The sequence below is a fragment of the Manacus vitellinus genome, unplaced genomic scaffold (genome assembly GCF_001715985.3).
Source record: "Manacus vitellinus isolate BGI_N305 unplaced genomic scaffold, ASM171598v3 scaffold_6_pilon, whole genome shotgun sequence".
Classification (NCBI taxonomy): domain Eukaryota; kingdom Metazoa; phylum Chordata; class Aves; order Passeriformes; family Pipridae; genus Manacus; species Manacus vitellinus.
The window spans coordinates 5,893,707-5,917,348 of NW_021940750.1; the positions used below are offsets into that span (position 1 = coordinate 5,893,707).

The 23,642-nt window shown below is 38.6% G+C and overlaps 1 protein-coding gene across 1 annotated transcript; it reads right to left on the bottom strand.

The window, feature by feature from the left end:
- Positions 1–616: 616 nt before the first annotated feature.
- Positions 617–23,065, bottom strand: TMEM87A (transmembrane protein 87A). The gene is made up of 20 exons (XM_018082109.2): positions 22,898–23,065; positions 22,340–22,397; positions 18,484–18,581; positions 17,575–17,691; positions 15,884–15,937; positions 15,724–15,780; positions 13,986–14,133; positions 13,203–13,264; positions 11,125–11,308; positions 10,174–10,273; positions 9,324–9,417; positions 8,070–8,138; positions 6,931–7,039; positions 5,721–5,779; positions 5,401–5,504; positions 4,965–5,038; positions 3,723–3,784; positions 2,480–2,535; positions 1,279–1,309; positions 617–961 (listed from the first exon to the last, which is right to left on the bottom strand). The coding sequence occupies exons 1-20, from the start codon at positions 23,063–23,065 to the stop codon at positions 920–922; spliced, it is 1,746 nt and encodes a 581-aa protein (XP_017937598.1). The 3' UTR covers positions 617–919.
- Positions 23,066–23,642: the final 577 nt, after the last annotated feature.

Genomic DNA, 23,642 nt, shown 5'->3' on the forward strand with positions numbered 1-23,642 from the left:
GGCAGTGCTTGCACCCTCTAGAAAGCAATGCCATGTTCTTGTAGAAGAGCGCCAACTTCTTGGTGGGAGATGATACATGTAAAGGGAGAATATCTGCTTAACATGTGGTCAAGCACTTTTGGAGCGCTGCAGGAATGGGTTTGGTGATGTTTGGTGGTGTTGTTTTGTTTGTTGTTTTAAATTAAATCATGCAACACATGAAAGGTAGGGGCAAATAATTTTTCCAGGCATCCACCACATTGCCGGCAATGAGATGTGCCACAACAGCAAGTGTTAGCTCTAGACAGCTGTTACCTATAGGTCAATGGCATTTAAAATAGAAAATTTTTCATACACAGTGTTATGAATAAAATTGCACTTGATTTTGTTAAAAACTCATATCATTGTAACTTTTCCAAATATTTTCATTCTGGTATCTTAATTTTCTTCATCAACAGGAGCTTCTCTCTAAAACCCTCTCATGCATATTGGGCACATGACATACAACAGCAGTTGTATCTACCAGTAAATGGGTCTGTTGTTTCTTCAGTGCTTACTTCTAGATGTCCCCACCCTCCCCCCAAAAAGGTACAGGCAGTTCACCTCTAGGTGTCAATTGTAACACTGAAATATAAACTCCTCAAACAGACATTAGGAATTTTAGTTTCACAGATTAAATATTTGAAAAGTTACAGAAGGTGCTGGAATAGTACATATGTAAATTGCTTAAAAATCCAAACTCGCAGCAACTTTGTAAATTCAAATTTCTGAAAGGTTTATAATGTCCTTGTGAACTTCTTCCACAGCAAGACACCCTCCACGACAGTAAAGCATCAAACTTTCAAGGCTGAGATCAACAAACAAATCAGCAGGATGCACTTGCTCCACCAAGCAACTTTAAAAGAGGCGTCTCCACTTCCAGTAGCAAAAAGCTACTCCTTCATTCCATTTTGGACCTTTCAAAGTGTGTGATCATTCTTTCCTGGAAAATAAAATACCCAATGGTGTCATTTCCCCCAGTAGGTTTACCTTATTCAGAATGTGCACATTCACAACAAATGTAAACTCACATGCATTTTAAGTCAGGAGTCCAACTTACGCAGAAGATATAGCACTTTTTTTAGAATACATGTTTGTATTCTAAGAAGTTGTCCCCACTATCCTTCCCCCCTTGTAGTATTTTACTGCTGCACTGACAAGATCGGAGTCCAGTTCTGATAAGCCAAGTCTTTACCAGCTGACTCATGACTCCTTTGGCATGTGAGAAGACTAATTTGAACTGAAGACTTCTTTACTGACCTCATCTGAATCCAGAAGAGCTGGAAGAGCACTGCAGGGGGGGGGAGAAAAAAAGTTAAAATTAATACATACTAAGATTGACAACCATTTTTAACCTTATGTTGCTTTTAGGGCACAGAAGAGCAACAAAGACAAACCTTTCAATTTAACAGAAATTAGAGAAAGACACACAAAAAAGGAAGAGCCCAAGGAGTATCCTCAACCACCTTTGCAGTTTCAAATTCTTTTTTTCTATGTTTCTCATTATCAACTGAACAATTTCCAAGTTTCCAAATAAGCCGCATCATTCATGCAGGAACACTGTTGAACTACACTGAAGAAATTTACAATATGGGACCATGTTGTAAAAACACAGCCCAGGAATCAAACAAGTTCCACTGGTACCCCAGCCTATAATAGACATCCCATCTGTTGAGATATTGTCTCTTCACAACCCTGATCAGACTCTCAGGAACAGAAAACCCTGCAGCAGAGGAGCTCAAAGTGTCCTTTCATAACTTACACCAGTCTAGTTCTTTTTTTCTTAAGGAATCCTATCAGTCTTCAAAAAATCAGTATTAGAACTGGGAAAACCAAATTCAACTCAGAAAATGCACTTTTTCATCCTCTAGAAACTTAACCTAATTTCTTGTCTTTACCTAACTTCAAGGAAAGTTTTGTACTTCAATCCATAGCCTCTGCCAAAAATACCTGTTCAAATTTGTGAACATAATTAATCTGTGAACATCAGTTTTGCTACAAAAAAGGTAGCATTTTTAGGATGTAAAAGTTATTAAAAGCAGAATAGATGCAGACATCATACACACCTGACTATACTGCCAGAAACATAAAAATTTCAACTTTATTTTGAATGTCGGTTGTAAACTAAACCACATTATTCCATGGTTTACATTCAGCAAGATACTCAAGGGTCTTTTCAGAGCACTTAACAGAAAGAGGGTTTGTTTGTTCTGTCTTCTAGATTTAACTTTAGTGAAGTGCAAAGCAGTCTGTGGTTTCACAGTCCGAGGCAGTGTTCTTTAAGTCAGCATGTTCAAATCTGACAGACTGCATACAGCCAAGTGTCATCACACTAAGAAGTCAGAGGCCAGTGCCAGGCTCTGCTCATGGAAGCCCAGCATACAAGTTATAAAGCATTCTAATGTATTTGTGTTCCTGTGTGCAAGGAACCTGCTTTTATTGTGACTATAAAAATACTCACACATCTGTCACTGATGAAGGAACATTCTCCTCTACCCACTTCAGGTCATCTTCTTGCTACAAATACAGAAATTAAACAGAAAACAAAAGTCAGTTTCCCCAAAATGCTGTCACATGCAAACCTTTTTTTTCCTCAACCTACTTGACAAAAGGTAATGTATTTAAAATGTCAGTTAAAAATTTAAACAAAAACCAAAAACCCAAACAAACAACAGGAAAAAACGTCTTCGATTTGATTTCTGGATTACAGAAAACACATTCCAGGAAAAAAAAAAGAGGACTAAAGAAAAACTAGCTGTGAACTCTTTAACAGTCTAATGGTGACTAGGAAAAGGAGGACCTCAGGACACTTCGGTTATTTACATAATCTAGTTTTAGTCTCTCAACAAAGAACACGATCTTTTGAAGATGTTAATAGATGAAACCATATAAAAAGCACAAGTTAGATTTATCAAAGGTATTGTCCATATTGTCAGGATTTCTCATTTCTATCTGGTGAACAGTCTCTTAATTCACAACACAAGTACATTTGTTCTGAAGTTGTGGAAATGACCCTCTCATCCCCCTGGGTCCCAAAACAGAAAAGTTTGATTTTCATGTTATCCTCAGGTAAGTAGTACACAGTTGCAATCAACCTTTGAGAAAAACAATGTCAACGACAAAAATATGACTTGCTATTACAATGAATTCCTACATGTTCTTTCCACTTTTAAGTTTATGCACAAATTCCATGAACATTCCAAGACATATTTTCTACCTCCTAGATGAATGTGGCTTGTAAGCCACATGGAAAAAAAAATGCACATTATCCTGAAGTATTTAGGCAGGTACATAACAATATCCATATCACCCCATTCAACTAATAAATCACAAATCTCAAAACTAGAAGGCAATTTATTTAAAACTGTCCCTCTGAGACTAACAAACTTGTTAAAATAATGTATTACTCATTATCAGAATATGGTATTATACAGCTCTATCTATACTGGATTGCACAAACATTCCTAAAGAACAGACTGAATTCTAAAGTTTCCACTGTACATACAGGAAATCTGATGGAAAACCTGTATTTGCTTTCTTTTCAGAAGTAATGTAAACTTAAAATACTTTGACTTACTCACACTGAGGCAAACCAAAAACCTCATATTTGTTGGCTCAAAACTTTGCAAAACTACTCATAACTACTGTGAGCAAACAAAGAAGAGATGAATCTATATTCTTTGAGGTAGAGAGAGTGTACTCACAGCTTTGTTTGCTTTTACATTCCCATTTGGTTCTTGCTTTGTACTTCTCATTTTCATTCCCTCTGAAAACAAAAGGAAAAAAGATTGGGATAACTGAACTATAATTGTTCATAGACTGTAAGTGAAAGTGCTGAATCTTCATTTAGGATATTTCATCAGATTCAAGAGGCAGAATTAGACAAGTTAATGATTAGAGACAGCTTTCCCTTTGGAAGGCTTGTAGTATTTTTTCCTGACAGGTGGAATACCTCTTTTTTTCTGCATTTTGTGATTTTACCCAGGAAATATAAATTTTCTAATCATTTTATTTAAGCCAGACATCAGCAGCATAGAACTCTGACACAGTTACCCAGAGAGGCTGTGGAATCTCCATCCTTCCAGATACTCAAAAGCCATCTGGACACAGTCTGGGGCAACCTGTTCTAGGCAAACCCTGCTTGAGCAGGGGATTTGGACAGGATGACCTCCAGAGGTCCCTTCCAGCCTTAACCATTCTGAGCCACAGGCAACTCCCAAAGTTTATTTTACCTACTGGCTGCTGACTGGCCACTTGGTTGACTTACGAGATGAACAGCAACATGCATCTCCCAGCCTGACAGATAGCCAGATAGAGCTGATTTGCCAAATGCACCTAATGGATTACACACTTCTCCTCAGCTGCTACACAAGGCAAACAGCACCAATATATCCCAACATAATGAATTGTGGACAGACAGCAACAACAGGTATGTGGCCCTACCTTTTACACAGCTTATGAACAGAGGTGTTACAACAGACAATTTCATGAATAAACATATTCATCCCACTGGACATTCCTATGTTAGGCCTTAACATGGAAAATTAAGATTGCAGAGTTCAGAGCACAGATAATAAATGAAAATTCTTAAATGGGATTTTAAAAGAGAACTGCACACTAAACCGCTGCCTAGCAACAATATCCAAGAGATCCTTGTCATCATGACTGGATTCAAACCTAAGACTTGACATATTCAATAAAACAAAGTCCACTAGACCTGGCAAAGCAACATCAGCAGTAGCAATGTTTCCAGTGTCAACCCCAGAATTAAACATTGGCAATGTAAACACTAAACATAAAGCCAGTATTTCCCCCACAACTACATGTATCGATGGCAATTGATTCCACTTTTCCAGCAGTAATGAATTTTTTGCCAGAGGAAGACACCTTCCTCCACAAAAGTGTCTCTTTACCACTGAAATTAGGTGGAAAAATGTTTTTCTTACCAAAGCTTTCCTTTAACATTGGTTCTTTCTGCTCATCATCATCCTCCTCTTCTGACAGTGGTGAGAAAGCAAACCTTCAGGAGTGAAAGAAGGAAAGCTATCTTAGAATTGTATCTCTTGCCTCCCAAGAGATCCATTACCCCAGCATTCACATGACTTGATTATTCTGTGTAGTTCACTATTTTTAAGACCGATGCTCAACTACATAATCAGAAGTTTAAGTCACTTCTTTTTAAATAAGTTCAGCAACCAGGAACAGACTGGATTTTATGTATGTGACTTCTCTATGCTTACTTTTCCTCAAGCCCCTACACAGACTGCTTAGTATCCTTATGGATCAGTATAGAGTAACTAAAAATCACCCTCCAGTACTTCTTTGAATAAACAAGCATTCCCAAAACCCAGTATTTTTAGGAAGAGGTAAGAAAAGCTGAACCTTTGGTTGTTAGCAGATGGTCTCCACAGAATCATGATGACAAAAAGGATCATTGAAAACAATAAACGCCAGATGGCATCATCCACCCATAGCTCCTGCCAGTCCTGCCAAGAAATACAGCAGCACAAATGGAAAGTATTGAGAAGCAAGAAATTCCATGTCCTCATCTCTTTCCAAGGGTGAACCACAGGCATCTGTCAAACAGGCTCATTACTCACAACAGTGAGAATTTTAGCATGTGGTACTATGTGGCAATCTTACTGCCAAATGTAAACTTATTAAGAGGCAGCAATTGTAGAAAACATTCAATATAAACTCACCGACTGACAGTCCACCAGCCTGAACTTCATGGTGGTCCAGATGATAAATACAATAGATGCTGCAATATTCAAACAAACAAGTTGATTATTACTACAAAATACGCCAATTCAAATATCCCACCAACAGGACTCTTTCCAAAACAAAGACCAAAAACCTAAACAGTGAAGTCTTGACATCCAATTTAATAGTTTTGAAAAACAAGAGATGGATTTATTGTACTGACCTTATACAATAATTTAGGCACAGACACATAGAGACACAAGGCATAAATCAAATATTAAGTATTTAGCCAACTCCTCACTCCTATTTATTTTTCTTACATTACTTTTATCTAGCCTCCAAATCATGGTTTCATTATCAGCTGACAAACAAAGCTTACCTTGAAGTAACCCAGCAATCTGATCTGCTTGAATGCCTTAAGCATTCAGATCTCGACCCGCAACAGTTCCAACGCTCAAACTATGCCCTTACCATAATTTCACAACAGACTTCCCTCCATTAAGGTGTTCTAAGTTGACTAAGAACCACGTGCTGAAAGGAATTTCAATCAGAGCTTTAAAAGGAATGTGCTTTTTTGCTTGATTGTTTAAATAAAGGCACAGTCTTTAGAAGTTTTCTGCTCATTGTATTGATAGCAGAGCACCTGGAAGGATCAACAGATTTGTTCTTGAAGTTCAGTTCATCACTATTATAAATGGAAAAAGAAACTGAACCTGTACTCTTCCAGAACACAGAGCACAAATGTGTATTCTTCCAGAATACAGAGGGCATTATGTTACAATACTAAGAATACATTTTTCAAGAATCACTCTGGTCCTTCAGCTATCTGGTCTTCAGACATCTTAAAAATGAGAAAGTATACAGTGATACTGTGATTTTGGCAAAAAGTATCTCTGTGAAGTTAACAGCGTATGATAATAATCTTTTGCCCCCTAGCAGCTTGTAGTGGGATTTAAGTGTTCCCTTAGAGGAGCTGCATTACTATTGATTTTATTAACATCAGGACTAATAATCCACTGTCTCTGAAATATCAACATAACACTTGGCAAAGACCCACTGTTAGAAATGGGTCAAGAGTTAGAAATACCAAGAACTTTGATTGTATTTACAGAAAGGTCACCAAATTTAAAGATTTGCTTTAGTGACCAAATCAAGCCATATATGGAAATGGAAAGTGGTCTTATTTGATAGATGTAATTTTCTGCTTACCTGCTACTGCCAAGATGAGCGTGTTCGTGAAGTGCCGATACAAAGAAAGTTTCACAACATTCCTTCGAAGTTTTAGCAGCTTCATTGTTTGAGTTAAGCTGATGAATATGTATGAAAAGTCAAGGAAAAACCTCTGAAGGGACAATCTGGTCACAGACTTAGCATGAGGAGACACAGATCTTATGATCAACAGCTCTCCCACCCCCAGAGCCCTCCAAAAAGACAGTTCTCAGTAGAAGAAAAGGTTGATCCTATAGCAAAGGTACCAAAGAGCAGAATCAGTCCCTCATGACTGTTACCTAGTTCATCTACACCTATAACTCTTGTCACACAAATCCAGGCATCTATTTTGGGCTATGGTCCATTCCTCCAGAAAAGTGTCACTTGTACTTCTTATAAAATAAAAGTCAAATTTGAACTAAAAATGAGTTGAAATCCAAGTAATGTATACAGGTGCCATCGCACTTTCTTTTTTATTTTATTCCCAGTGACAAAACAAGTGCTTAGAAGAGATATCATGATAGGGGAGAGTTGTGGTTTTCATGGCTTGGCAGCAAGCTATTCACATTTTAATTTGAGTTTTTGCTAAGAAATAGTGTTCACTAAGAACACTTTATAGGAATTTTGCTATACACGAGTTCAGTACTTAATGTCAGTTGCTAAAGTCACACAAGATTATGGTTGCTTGTCAAGACACCAAAAAGTGAACATCCCCATTTTGTCACCTACTTCAAGATTATTTCAGATTTTACAGAAAGACTTTTAGGTTTGATGTTGCTAAGCAACCTTCTCCTCAAAACATAAACTGAGTCAGTTCTCCAAAGGTTCCTTCTCTGATGCCGTGACATGCTACACTAGAACGAACTGCTTTCACACTCAACAATCAGAGACTGATAACAGACAGACTATATTCAGGAGCAGCTTTAACACACATTCATCCAGTGCAAGAAAAACTAGGTAAGCAGTAGGTAGCAGGAGCTTACCTGAACACTCAAATACAGAAGTTCTATAACCTCTACCAGAAGTAGAAAAAAATATATACTTGAAGATTATTTAAAAAAAAATTCAGCCCAAAAGACTTCCCAAAAAAACAAATTTAAAAGAAAACACACCCCATCAAGTAAAACAGTGAAGGATATCCACCAGCACAGGGCAGTATCTAGGAAAGCCAGGGGAATAAAAGCCAAGGAGGCAAGATCATTCTGGGCCTGGAGACAAAGAGAGAGCCAATAAGAACAAAAAAGAAAACAAGGTACAGAAGTGAGGAGGGTGAGGCTATTTTACGTGAAACCACAAATACACCACCACAATGCTTCTGAGTTTTGCTACAGAAACAGAGGGCTTGAACCAAGAGTTTAGCCCAATGCATAGAGAGGAACTGACAATACCACACTGTCAGTTCCCAGTTCTCCACCAGCAAGGCAAGAAGCAGTTTTCCAGATTAAGTCAATCTAGTGCTGTTAAAAGGAGTCCCTGCTGAGGCAGTTGCTGTGATTAATTGCTCTGGCCACTTCCATTACAGAAATCTAGCAGTCAGCTTGTTAGAGATGTAGTAATTAAGTCTTTTACCCTATCCATGGACAAACTGAAAGTTTCACTGGCAATCCCAAATTTGACTAAAGAGGCAAAACTTGCCTTTGTGTTTACATCAAAAACTATCAAAGTCCTAACAGAAACAAGCAAACCACATTCTTTTTAACTGTAAGACAGAAATAATAAACTGTGAATAAGCTTGTAGCATTCTGAAGTTTACAAAAGGATATCCACAAAATAATACAGGCATCAATCATGGACAGGGCCAAGTTTGCTATCAGAGCCACAGTGTCATAGAAAAACTGGAAAAGTACCAAATATGTGACAGGTTAAAAACCTTATCCCAAAATACCAAAAACAGAACAACAGAAATCTACACCCCAAGATGCACTTCCTAATGAATCCAGGAGCAGCAGTACTTACACATGCTTCCCCAGTCACAGCCTCCAAAACTGGAGTGGTGGGGATTTGGGTTATTTGTTGTTTTGGGTTTTGTTGTTGTTGTTTGGTTTTATTTTTTTATTCTTGGGTAGGGTTTTTTTGACTCATGACCAGGTGACCCAAGCTGTATGTTTGTGTCTGCAACTAGCCCCTACCTAATCCAAAGTATTAGACACAAGGGTCCAGGCTGAAACCTGGCTAATCAGAAAACTAGTAGAATTATTTCAAACTATACAGAATTATATCCTACTAAATAGACAAGACTTAAAATAATTGTCAATAATCCATATCCACAGTCTCAGAATTTAACCACTTCATTGTCTCTTTTCAGCATAGCTCTAGATTTTTCCTTGGCATACAAGTAAATAAAGCTGATAGTGTCTGTGGCATATGGGAAAATTCAAGTAGTTATTACTGACCCCTGTGACTCTAAGAACACCTTCCATGCCAGAAAATAATAGATAAAGAGCTCCAGCCATAACAACTTTGTGAAGAGTAACTCCAAGGCGAGGCCTGTAGGAAAAAAAAGTGAAATTCAGATTAAGTGGGGAACTAAAAGTGAAGTCATGTCAACTTGAGTCTCACACAAGGTATGAAGCACGTGAATAAAAGGTCCTTGTGACAAGCCACTTCTGAATCCAAAAATAATTTTATCATGGTGCTCAAAGCATACTATTAATTTTGTCTTATGGTATAATGTGACCAAGGGAGAGAATGGTAACAGTCCTGTTTCCTAGTTAACCTGCTGAGTATCTTACAACCATTTCAAGAAGTCACACCCCACTTCTACACCAGTTCCCCCAGTACACCCTCACTTGCCAAAAGCTTCCACTACCACACAGTGTGTTGTTTTACCACTGAATATAGTTAGGGATGGACAGATAAGCAGCACTCCTAGCAACAGAAGCCTCCTAAAGCAGATCCCCTCCTTTATCAGTGATTACTGACCTTCTCTAATTTCTATAAGACGCCCTCACCCAGAAGGCAAGCACATAAAGCTCCCATTCCACTCAGGGGAGTATCTCAACAACAACTCAGACACTCACCCAACAGCAGTACACAGAAAAGGATGGAAGGAAGAGTGACAGCAATACAGAACTGTATGTCTCTCTTTACTAGTGAAGAAGTCTACATCTTCACAGCACTTAATTAAAGCATCTACCTTTTAACAAGCAAAGTACAGGGGGATGAATATTGCCCTAAGTTATTAAAAAACAATAGTGAAAACACTTTAAATAGAACACAACAAACCTGTAACAAATTACTTACTTGACTATCCCATATCCCAAGCTGACTATGATGACCAGAGTTCGAGCCAATGATCGCTTCACAGCAGAGAGAAGTTCTGCCAGTATTACTGCTCCTTGAACTACCAAAAGCAAAGAGGAGGAAGTTAGGTTATTAAAATATAATTTCTGTTCTATTAACTACTGCATATGCAATTGTAGCACAAGAGCAGATATAGAAGGTAGGCTACTGAAGTGTATAATCTTTTTATTATCTACATCTGGAGTAAGCTTTCAGAAAAGATAGGTCACTTGGCATAAGAAAAAACCTACTGAAAAAGTTTACATCCACAGAAAGTGGAGAGTAAATGATCCATAAAAGATTTATTCATAGGGTCAGCCTGGATACTCTTCCAAACAAGTCAGCCAATAAAACCTTGTGTGCCGTGGGTGTGGCCAATTAGCAAAGTCATAATGACATTTTACTTGTAGAGTTTCATTTGTATGCATCCAGCTTTAAAATTCAAAACTAGAGTACCCCAGTTTTATGTGAAGGAAATCTCTTAAAATGGATTATCAGGTTGGGCTAAATACCAAGAGTTATCAACAATGCTGTCCTGTTGAACAGTGAGTTTCACACTATCTTTCCAAGGCCAACACCAACTGTCAGAAATTAATTATAAACTACACTTAGGAAGTCCTATTTTAAACTTCAAGCCAGCACTACAATGCCTACTTTCCAGAATCTACCATTCTACATGCCTAAGACACTACACTCAGGAGTCAGACTAAGCAACAGCACTTTAGCTTTAGAAGAACACATAGCATCATGTTTTCAACATATAAAAAAAATACAGAAATTCTGGTTCCCTGTTCTTCATTTTGAAACGATCCTCAAGTAATCATATGCTTAATATGCATGTCACCCCAATTTAGCCTAAGCCATCAGTGCTATGCCCCATCAATTAAACTGGGAGATGCAGCCATCACCTACCAGATTCTCCCGTGTAGCGAATATTCTGGAACTCTGCATAGAAAACTGCTTTCTCAAGCATTCCCAGGAAGATAACGGCACCAATCCAGAACTGGATCCTTAGGAGATCCCGCCAGTAACAGGCTGACCATGCAAGCCATAGAACCCCGAAGAATACATACACGATGCACATCACCATGAAAAACTATTACACAAAAAGAAATAAGAAATAGGAACTTTAGACCCAGAAAAATAATTTCCTTGTTTCCATTCCACAGCTGTAAGACAACTCTATTTTCTCCCCCAGTATAGCAACTTTGGAACTTTTTAAATAGACTGTTTCATCTGTCTTCTCTGCACTCTTTAACATTGACAGTGTGATTTCTCACTGCCAGTCAGAGTAGCTGACTTTCTGAGCAATTGCTCTCTTGAACAGTAGTCTGCCAATTTATTGACAGGCAGCTTTTCTAAGGAAGATATCCTGAGCTACTAGATTTCAAAAACCCAGATAATAATTCAAGTAAATGATCAACTACTAGAAACTCTACTCGTTCTCCCATATTGCTTTATTAATAACTTCATAGTACATTTACAGTAGTCTGCAAATAAACTTACAGGTCACCTTTACACACCATTCCATAGAACAGAGATAAGCAACTAATGCTTGTAAGCCCTCTGTTCAAATAATTCAACAACTTTTCTCAAAAGTTAATTTCCAGTAAACTCAGTTTTTAACCAAGCTTTAGGTCAGCCAAAAACCTGGAATTGAAAAAGAAATCCAGCTTTCATTTAAATATTAACATTGTGCTTTTTGGGTTTTTTTATGGTCCCGTGTTACTTGTTTGAGAAGAACTTTCATGGTACATCTCCTACAGCAAACAATAAGCTTGACAACGCTACTCAATAGTAGATTTTCTAAAGGACAGCATCATACCAGAGCAAGTTAAATTTTCAAAAAGCACACTAAGAGGGATTAGAAGGAGAGTAAGACATTAAATGAATAGCAGGAAGTACTTAGCCAAAGTAAACAAGCAGTCTCCTCTTCCAGAAGGAAGATTTTTTTTTTTAAAGCAAGAAAACTGAAATTAGCTGCACAATCCATCAAAACTTTCACAAACTGAAAAACCTTCCTTACTTAGGAGAACAGGTTACTGATCCTTACAGATTTTCACATCTGACTAACCCATGCAGTTCAAATGCTAAAAACCTAGGCATGATAGTTCATGAGCAGATGCTCCATTATGGAAACATTTAGAGAGACAGACCTTTTTCTGGACCTGTCACATGGAATATTCACACTGGTGAATTACATTTCAATAGAGCTGCTGGTGGCTTTTTATTTCTGCAGGAAGTAAAATGTGTTTCAGAAATGCTGTTTACAGGTCATTCTTGCCAATAAAGTCAGGTTAGAGACTTTGCTTGTTGTTGATCCCCAGCTAAAGTTTGCCTTCACTACATTAACATTAAAGATTTTTTATTTTTCAGCCTTCTCAACAGAGGAAACTAGCTACCAACTCAATAACTCCTTTGAATAAAAAGGGGATTAGCTCTTTGTAGCTCAATTATGCTTTCACTGTTAGGTAGTATTAAAGATCTCCTCATGGGGTGTGAGACAGCTGGTGGAAGAAGGAAGATTAAGCTGTAAAAGAACAAAGAAAGCAGTGACAAATGAAAGGGTAGCTGCAAACAAAAGCATGGAATAGCAAATTTTGTAAGATGTGAGCTAAGGCGAATAACAGCGTCAGTAAAACTCAGTTTAGAGCTAACAATACTGATAACTTCAGGAACTACAAATTAACATCCGTTAATTCAAACAATCCAGAAAAGGACAACATTAGTGTCGTGTGCAAGCATTTGAAATCTGTATCTGTTTTCCCTATCCTGTACTGTACAAAAAGAAAAAGCAAACAAAAAAAAGCCAAAAACCCCTCAAAACAAATAAACTAAAAACCCCACCAAACCCCAAAACACCCTCTGCTAAGTAACTTTTTCTCCTGAGACACTGGTTCTGTGTTTCCTGAAATATGAAAGCAGAGTATTTAACTGACATTCAAATCAACTGACAATTTTACAGATCAAAGAAAAGCTGGTTTACTTACAATCATCAGAGGATAGTCTGCAAGTGAGAGATACTCATACGGCCCCTTCAGTTCTACTGTCACTGTAAAAAGACAATCCAATAACCAAATTGAACAAGAACCAAAAGAAGGAAGCCAGGACTTAAATGATTTTCACTCAAGCATAAAGAAATTACATGTCTTCACATAGCTTTTAAATCTAACTTGCACTTTAATAAAGAAAGTTAAGACTTAGAACACACTCAGCTAAAAGCATGCAATTAAAATTACACACTCCATTACCAAGTAACTCATAGCAGTACTTCAAAGTAATTTTTGCTGGAGATTCATGTGTAACAAGAAAAATTCAGAAACACACGTACGTTAACTGCTTAAGGGGATTTTCAAACTTCTCTGAAGTTTGAATAGGTTATCAATGGACAGTTAGGGATCTTATAATATATCAAGGCAACAATTATGATCTTAGTATTCTACATGTTTTGAGTTTATTAATATAAATCACTCTACTGGTCTGCACATTTTTTAAAGAAAACACCAAGTCTCAAAATTGAAATGCTTTGGATTCCTCTTTATTTCCATCAGTAAACAGACAGAACAACAGTCTTAGGATCTTCAAGACACTAGCAAGCACCTATTTTCTTACGATAAGAAAGAGCTGTAGTAATACCTAAGTGAAGTGAAAGATAGTGTCTGATGAAATTGAACCATACACTATATATTAAAAGTACCTTAGAATACACTCAGACTGGTAATACATAAAAATAGTGCTGTATATTCATATTTCTATATAGACAGCTATCTTACTTGTAAAGAGTTTATTTTGAGATGAGGAAGGTGTTGTCCTCTCCATTCTTTTAACTCTGGTAATAGAATCCTTTGCAGTTGTACTTCCAATTTGCACAATAAATATATATGGCCCATCTCGCCAAGTTTTCATAACAGCATTCATTGCCTGAAAATAAAACATCTAAACGTTAACAGTGCACAGTAAGAAGACAAAGAAAAGACAGAAGTAGACTAGCCACACATGGGTGATATCTTACATGTAAATATAAAGTTCACCTCTTCTGAGGCATAAAACTTGTTAATAAACATTTGATATGTAAATTTTAAATGTATTTATTAGACATAATACTTAAAATTTAGTTGTTTGAATGCAGAAGAATCCTCAAAGACTTGGGAGGTGACCACAGCTTTTTTTTGCAAATTTGCAAATTTAATACTGGCTTACTGCAAGAGTACTCAAAGGTTCTGTAAAAGCTACAAAGAACTCAGGAGAGCATCCTAATTCTTCTTTTCAGACTAGAAGCATTAGGACCATCACAGAGATAAGTACTTCCTGCTGCAATCAACTGCTTGGGAACTGCACAGCTACATATAACTCAGCTCCCTGGTGAAGGCTGAATTTTACAGTGTAAGATAGAAGAGGTAGCTGAGAGATTTCCATAGTAGTCATTTCCTATGGACACTACTACTGCAGTCCCTGCAGCAGCTCTCACACCTGTAAGACTCAAATCCTGCCAATAAACTAACAGAGTAAGCTTGTCCAGATAAATATTTGCGCCATAAAACAAATCAGAGATTTCTTTGATTTCCACAACTGAAGAAGTTCTAGCTATCTCAGAAACTGCAATATTTACCAGGAGCTTTAAAGTTAAAACTATCTACATGTATGCCACTCACATGACTACTGCAGAACTGCCACAAAGACTCTTTTTTTATAACGCCCTCTCCAAGAGAATTTCAGTATTAAGAGCATGCATTTCCTTTAAGAAACCTCCTGACTGCAAGACCTAAAGCACATTATGTATAAAAAAAAAATCTGCTAATATTGACTGAAAATAAAACTTATTTAGAAACACAGTAAACTCAAAAGAAAATGGGTAAAATTATATACACCAGTTTTGCCTTTAAACTATCTCTCTCTCTTGTTGAATTGATTCCTTATTTCACAACTGCACACAGCTATTTATGTTTTAGCTTTAAAGTGAATGGCCTTTAAGTACACAAGGAGTTAAATACATTTTCTTTCTTGGCATCCAGGACGATCAACTTGAAGCTATTTTGACAATTGTTCCTCCTTGAGTCTTGAACATAATATATAATAAAAATACTAACAGGTTTGAAAATCAAGAGTAATCAGTCAACTTGCTAGGTACAATGTTTTAAAAAAATTGACTAACAATAAAACCAAATGTATTCTGTAAGAATTAGTCACCATTTAAAACAGGTATTTTCAATTATTATTTTAAATTACAATGGAAAAAGAAAATTATTTGTTAATTTATACCATTGGTTTGAATGGTATGAGTTCTATATTTCACATACAGAAGAAGCAGTTACTCTGTTTCTGTTATTCTGCTTTCTGATTTTCCATACAGCACTACCCAGTTTCAAGCTAAAAAATTCCAGATGTCAAAAAAACCCATAAAATATCCTACCAATAATTTCTTTGTATACAAATAAATATAAATTTAAAAACCAAACCAAAACAAAAAAAGACTACTGGATTACAAGCCACGTTTAAATTCAGTATACATACAGTTTTATCTGTCACCATGGTGTGATTTCCTGTGCTCTCCTTCTTATCTTTTAAGCCCTTAGGGAAACAAAAAACACATCACAGAAAAATGGATAAATCGATATGTCAAAATTATGTCTTCCATGACTATACTCACTCATTAGAAGGGAAGAAAAATTACCTCTTGTTTCTCAGGTGAGAGAGGTTCTGGATGAACAAATTCTTTATAGAAAATCTGCAGGATACAAGAAAGGTACAGCATTTACTTTAACGTTTATAGGCACTTTACACATCAACATGACCTTACCAGAACAGCTTCCAGTAAACTTGATTATTCTCTGAATACCTGTATTAGAGAGCTTTCATTTTGATAAATCAACTGTCCATTTGTGGAGGTAGTCTGGTTTTCATCCCCTCAGATAACAGGTATCTATTTTTAGAACCCATAGACATGAGAGTAGTGAAGTTAATTTTATTTTCCAAATATTAATCTGTTGGGTATCCCCATTACTAGATAAATTCTACGCAGACAGAAACAGGATTTTGAGATTTCTGCCTTAATCTATGAAGTAAAAAGTTCCTAGATGAGTGAGTGCCTATTAGAGATCCAGATTTTGCCAACTCTTTTAAACTACAGTGACTCAAAATCTAGTCAAACTGCTATACCACGAGAAAAAGCCTGAACAATCAGAAGAAATTTCTGTGAAACTTCAGAAATTAGTATCTGAGAGGAATATATTTTGTTAGAAATTCAGTAGACTTTTCAAAGGAATTGGATAATAATTCACTTAAAGACTTTTAAAACCCCAGTTTCACAAACCTGAACATTCAGTTAAGTTGCCTGAATTCATATTACACAGCTAAACCCATAAGATCTCCTTTATAAAACCCAGTAAAAACAGACTGACACTTGTCATATTATTAAACATAAAAAGCAGGCAGCATGTAGTTTTTTCTTTCTTTTTAAAAACCTTTCAAGCCATCTTCACACATCAGAGGAACTAGAGGCATTGCAAACAGACTATTAAAAACACTTTTCAAGTCATCTTTAGACACGGCCTTTTTCTTAAAAAAAACCCAAAACAACAAAACAACCAAAACCATCAAAAAACAACCCACAACACTAAGTTCAATAGCTATGAGACATTTCCCAGTATTCTCTATCCATAAACTTGTTCAGATCAGGAATGGTTGAACACAGACGCAACACTCCACAATTTGCCTTGAGTTCTTACGTACACCATTAAAAAAAGAAACCGTGTTACACTGCCATTGCCATGAGCAGGATGGCACAGCTTTGCCTGCTGATGTACAGCCAGCATAGGGCCGACATCTGCACTTTGCTCCCGCACTCATTTTGCATCGTCTTCTCGCTTCCACTTGATCTGTTTCAAACGAGCACTACTATTTTTCAGTTTTAACCTGCTATCAGTGCTTAAGTAATTAACTTCTCAACACTCATTTCCATTATTCTAAATTAACATTATCTGAGCAATAAATGACAATCCTTTATTGACCCAAATTTAGTGGGATCTTTACTCTGTTGCCACTTCTACACAACTAGCAGTAGCCTCCCATAAGCAAAAAATATTTGGAACACAAAACCACAAACAAAAAGAAGCACTGAACTTTACAGTGGTTTGGTTGGGATTTTTTTTCCACCATAGTGAGCCAGATGTTGAATAGCAAGCCAGAAGTAAAGCGAAACTAAGAAATCATCATCACAGCCTGGTTGTCATAAACAGATAAAAAGCAGTACCTCCCAACCTATAGTGACACTTACATAGGATGCTAACACATCTAACAAGAATTACCACCTTCTCTATATATTGTATGAGACAACAGAGCAAACTGTGAAATTTCTACCCATACCTGAGGCCTAAAGAGCTCAGAGCAATTTGGAAAGAGAAGAGAAGCAGTGGCATAGTATCCTGACCAACCCGGATGCTCTTCAGCTGTGGCCCCAAAATAGTTATCTGCTTGTTCATCCTGCCAAACATAGAGTAGAACTTAGATTAACATCCAATATTTCAAATGGTTTATCTAAGTAGACAGGTGCAAGACCTGGAGAGCTTCACTCTGCACACACTCTTGAACCAAATTTAACTGAATAAAGGCCATTGAGACCACACAAGACTATAAAAATGACAGCATACAGGCTCTGAGTAAGAACTAATACAGTGGAAGTGCAGTAGCCAGCATAAACTTCAGCCTACACAAACTCTACATTATTATATTAAAGATTTAAGACTCAGTCTTGTGCTAGATTAGTAGTTACAACTGTCATAATTAATATTTAAAGCAAACATGGGAAAGTATAAGCCATATGAAGCACAATTGTGTTCTACAGCATTTGACAGAAACACTATACCTTCATACAAATTGCTAATACTTACAGTGTGCATACATAAAGAACAGAATTCAGACTAAACATGAAAAAACTCATTTTTTTCTATTCACTGTCATTAAGCATTGTTGTAAGTATTTTCAACTAGCATAAACTCACACTCTTTAGTTTAGTCAATGTACTTATTTAAGCTCCTGGGTTTAGAACAATTCTAACACTTCCACCTTACCCAAAACCCAAAAAAAGTCAGCAATTGCAGCAAGCTGTTGATCAATTCCATTTCATTTCAGAAATTTGTTATCTTCCAATGGAAGAATTTGTCTTTTATGCTCAAATCGCAATGTGGATGCAAGAGCAACATCTCCAATTGCCTCCCCACTAGATTTGCTTACCCTGAAAAAAATCTAACCTATGTTTTTCCATGCAATTCTTACCCCAAAGTTGAAGACTTCATTGTAGCAGTCAGAATATCTTAAGTACCAAGTAACATTGAAACCTAAGGAAGGATCACAAGCTTTTTCATCGCCTTCAACTAAAAAAAAAAAAACAAACAAAAAAAACCACCAGATAAGAATACGTAAGACACTGTCTACCTTCCATGCTTTTCCTTCCAATCTGTGCAAAACTACCATAATTACATTTTAAACATGAAACTGAAAACAATAGAAAAACATTTTCTTCAAGTAACCCATTACTATTCAGTGAAAGAAAGCAAGCACAGAATTCACTATAACATCATACAATTCTATTAAAGAGCTGAAGATCATTTGGAAACCTTTTGTTCTGAAGACAATCAGGGATGTTTCTGCAACTGCAAATACCAAACAAGAGAACAGCAGTGACTCTCAGTGATTACAACATAAAAAACCAGCCTCCCTTCCAGAGACAGGAGGGACACACACCAGTAAGAACAGGATAATACTAAGAGCAATTTGCACAAAAAATTAAAATATATCAATACCATCACCAAGAAAATAACAAAAAGGTAAGATTTTGCAAGTCAACATCCATCCCCCCAAAAGACAAACCAGCCATCTATACATTCCCTCTTGCTGCTGATGCTGCAATGCTACCTAAAACAGCAATAAGACAACTTTCCACTTTGATTTATTAGAGAACAACATGCACAAAAGTGAAACCTAAGATCTTCCCCCAGTCAGGAAAATGTTTTTTTTGTGTTTCAAATCTTAAACTAGAAGCTGATGAAGACAATTTGACATTAAGAAGGCAAGCTTCACCTTAAACAAAATGAGCAGCGATTATTCTGGAAGAGCCATTTAGATGATTATGTTTGCATTTTCCCAGTCAACAGATGGCAAAACTCTTTTGAGTTAACAGCATGTTTGCAGTGGCTAAGAAGCTCCCACAACTTCACAGGCACATTCATCTCAGACTTTGTTACAAGCACACTTTTAATGAACGTTTCCATACTGCTCACTGCAGGTAAAAAATGCAATTAGAAGAAAGACCCTGCCATGGAATCTTAATTGACTAATCCCACTTTAAACCTCATGACTACTAAAGCATGTATATGTAGAGCTAAGAAATCAACAACAGTTCCTAATACCAAAGGTTTAAGGAAAATGACTGAAAAATAAGTGTCCTTATGACACCTCCTAGTAAGCATGGAAACAAGGCATACATGTTCCTCGTTTTCCTAGATGTTGCAGAGGACACAACAAAGAAACTAAAAGACAAGACAAGCATTGCAGTGACATGGGTAGATGGCAAATTCTTTGATGACAAAGGCTCTTCTAATAAAACTGATCGAATGAGGAACATCTCAAAAAAAAGCTAGCAAAAGATTCAAAAATACCTTTTAAATACCTCTCTATCTATTAAAAATAGAAAAGCAACTACATATTCAGCAGTAGTACCCACTAAAGGTAAAACAGGTCATGACTAGAAAAATGCGCAATATCTGCAAACATCAAAACTACAGAAACCTTGAAAAGGAAGTACTCTAAAATAGAAAAAGCATCCATGGCATTTACTGAATTCAGCAACGTGGAAATCTAAGTTCCTCAGCCTTCAGAAAAAAGCCAGCAACATTCAACTTGAATGTAATCTTTGTACTCATTTACAGAGAGCAGGGTTTCTACCATGATCCTAAACAAGAAACCAAATGCCTTCTAGAATAGCACTTCAGAAAAGTAGTAGATAAAAATAAATTCATTATTGACAACACTAAATGCCAGCAGCAGTCTTCCCAGCCAGAACCAGAAAGCATCAGACACTAATATAGTACAAATATACCAAAAAAAGTCAAGAAGAGGAGAAAAAGAGACAGTGGAAAAGGAGATGCAGGGGCTCACCAAAACCATGGATGACCCATGAGCAATCATGTTTGACAAGGGTAATACTGTCCACACAAACATCACACAGCAGATGGAAGAGGCAACAGACACCAAACAAAAGGAGATCAGTTTCCACAGAGACATGGGCAGAAAAGAAAAAATATGCAAAGTTGAAGTTTCTCAGTATCAAATCCAGTTTAAATATCATCTAGGCTGAGAAACTGAGTAAGTTCACAGCCTTTGTTCCTTCTTCCCATGATTCATTATCCAAATTCATGTAAATCTTTTAATCACACTGGTATGTAAAACAAGTGTCTTCACTAAAGAATTTTAAGACTTAATGCCTGTTTAAGGGTGCAAGCACAGTGTAGTTCAAGCCCACATCAGGAGCCAAGGGATCGAATTCTTATACCAGATCCACCTTTTAACAAACAAATGTTATGCCTTAGTTCCTTCTCGCAGTTATTTCAGCATGATTAGACTTACCACATACTTCACTGCAAGGACCCATGTCTCAGATGCCATATTACTACAAGTACACTATTTCTATTAAACTTTAGGAAAGAACCTAAAACCAACCAAAGCTCCAAATGCCCTTTCAAACCCCCCTCCTTCTCCCCAAGAAGAAGATTCCTACCTTTTGATCCTGCAGCTGTAAACTCACAATTGTCTCACTGCAAGAAGCAAACCTTAGCATTTGAGCTACACTTGACAAGTGGGAAAGCCTTAACCCTGATATGATGAGTGTTCACTAACAACCACTCAAATACTAGCCTCCTGTTTCAGATTAATGTGGGATCAGTGAAGGCACTTAACAGACTTTATTTGAAACACTGTCCCAAGAAGAGCAGGTATTGGAAATTAAACCTGAAAAACAGCAAGGTAAGTACTAAACATAACAGAGCACAGCAACATGCAATTTCATCAAGTATTAGCCAAACCCCACAATACCTTAATTTTCTCAGTTAAAAAGAATACAATCACTGCAGCAACTAAGTCTTGACGTGACAGAGGCACAGATTCCACTCATTGTCTCTTGTGAGACTTTCACTTCCTCACTTGCTACAAGTGCAGAAGGGCATTCACAGGCATTGTACCTGTGTAAGCACCCAATTAGCAGACAGAAACCAAACAGCTTCCTCCCCCCACCTCAATGGTAAGAACCAGTGCAGACCAGCTTCCCCCTCCATGGTGCAATCAACCTCTCAAAGCGCTCAAAGCACATGGCAAAGATTTCAAGCCTTTCAAAGTCAGCTAGTCCCTTCTACCACTCACCTACATCATCTTACTGCCATCTAAATGCTGTGCTCATGTTCACAGGTAAGAGGGTATTTCACAGAAACTCTCCTTTGAGCAGTAACCTACATAACCCATCGACCTGGCCAGATCAGCAACGAGCAATATGCAGAAAAAACTGAAAGGCTGCAAACATGTTTGCTCTGTAGCACAGCTGCACACTGGGATCAGGAGAAGAAAACATCTCTCAGGAGATCTCTGCCATAGTGTGCAACATTCCCTTACCACTCCCAGAAACACTCAGCTACAAAGGAACAAGTCCTCAAAAAGCATTGCCTCCTGTACAGTGGCATCAGTCACTCTGCAATACAAACAGCCCCTGTCCCAGTCAGCACCAGATCTCCCAGTCAGAGGAATTTAGCAAATCTTCAATAGGAAAAGCACACCTCACAGTACAGCTCAGCACATCCCACACCTGATTACCCCCTGTCTGAAATGAACTGGTGCTCCCATTACCCTACAGAGGGCCTGAAGAGCCATTCATTTTTGCTCCAGCCTAAACAGATCACAACTGAGAAGCTTCAAGGCTGTTAATAGACCCAATCATATCAGAGCTATGGCTTTCATACAGTGCTAGATGAGCTGTCATGGTAGCTAGTGCAGTTTAACACTTCACAATGTTTTAAGTCCCAAATGTTAAAAGTAGGAGGGGTGTCCAAAAGAAGAAAAAGCAGGTTAATCCCTTATAACCACTTACATCTCAGGAAAATGGTGGTGTTGCTGAAGAGAATTTTCCCAAAGTTAAACTTCTTCCCCTGTAAAGGCGCAAAAACAGAAGAGACATTAGTGAGCTTAATGTCACTGAGCTTAAGTAAACATAATCTTCCATTCTGTTTTAAGTCAATACAGTAACGAAAGCAAATGCCAAATCTGGAGCCAGACTTACTGGACTTTCCAGTCATGCTTCACCACCCCTTCAACACACTCTTAAAGATGGTTTGAGAGGCTTGGGGCTTTTTGTTCTGTAAACGGAATTAATTTCACACTGACATTTGTTGAAACCATTACCATTTTCTTGCTGATGAGACAGTCTGGACTATTCAACAAAAAAAAATTTTGTTCTAAGAACCAAAAGAAGCATTTGCCATGATCCTTCAGTTTTGTTCCCGAAGCTCAAGGGTCTCAGAGAAAGCACACATTACTCCTACCGCCACGTAAAGACAGATCTAAAGTGAGGCAAAACAGCTTTCCCCCGCACAACTGCAAGCTTTGTCAGAAGTGCCGGAATTCCCTTCACCTTCCCTAAGGCCCGCACCTTTCTCGGTCCAGCGTTCCCGACGCCAGGCCCCGGCGGTGCGGGCCGCCAGCCCGGCCGCAGGGCGCCTTCTCCCCGCACAGGCCCTCCCAAGGCCGAGCACCAGTCGGGGAGACCCTCCCGCTTTCCTTCCTTCCTTCCTTCCTTCCCTCCCTCCCTCCCTCCCATATCACGGCTTTCACACGGGGCCGCGACTCCCGTCCGCTGCCCATCGAACTATTTCCCCGACAAAGCCTTCTCTCCCCGCCGCCACGACCGACGCCGCCAACAGAGGGCCCAGCCTGGCAGCGGGGAAGGGGGGTAGCCACGGCCCTGAGCCCGAGCACGCGCCCCGGGTGCGTCAGGCTTCAAAGAGGAAGCGGCTCGGCAGGGACCGGCCACCCGGCCGCAGCCCGAGGGACGACGCGCGTAGCAGCCTGCGGCCTCTTGCCCCTGTTCCCGCACACGTTCGCACCCCCGACCGCCGCCACACCCGCCCGCCCGGCGGCTGCGGGGCCCGCCGCGCTCCCCCACATCACCAGGACACCGGCATGCCGCCATTGAGCGCTGCCCGGCGCCCACCCGCGCCCAGCCAGCAAGCGAGCATCGCGCCAGCAGCCGCAGCAGGACGACTCACGGGCCCGCCGCCGCCCCCCGCACGCGCGCCGCCGCCATCAGTCCGCCGTACGGAGCCGCCGCGCTGGCCGCGCCTCTTCCGCTCCTCGCGGGGACGCGACGGCCGTGGGCCGGCGGAGCGGCGCGGGAC

What these genes read in the sequence shown, in the direction of transcription:
- TMEM87A (XM_018082109.2), bottom strand. Translation starts at nt 23,065, where the DNA reads ATGGGAGGGAGGGAGGGAGGGAAGGAAGGAAGGAAGGAAGGAAAGCGG. An exon ending in TCGCTACACGGGAGAATCTG is followed by an intron (nt 10,274 to 11,124) that starts GTAGGTGATGGC and finishes TGCTTTTGGTAG; the next exon opens with TTCAAGGAGCAGTAATACTG. An exon ending in ATGTAAAAGCAAACAAAGCT is followed by an intron (nt 2,536 to 3,722) that starts GTGAGTACACTC and finishes CTGTATTTGTAG; the next exon opens with CAAGAAGATGACCTGAAGTG.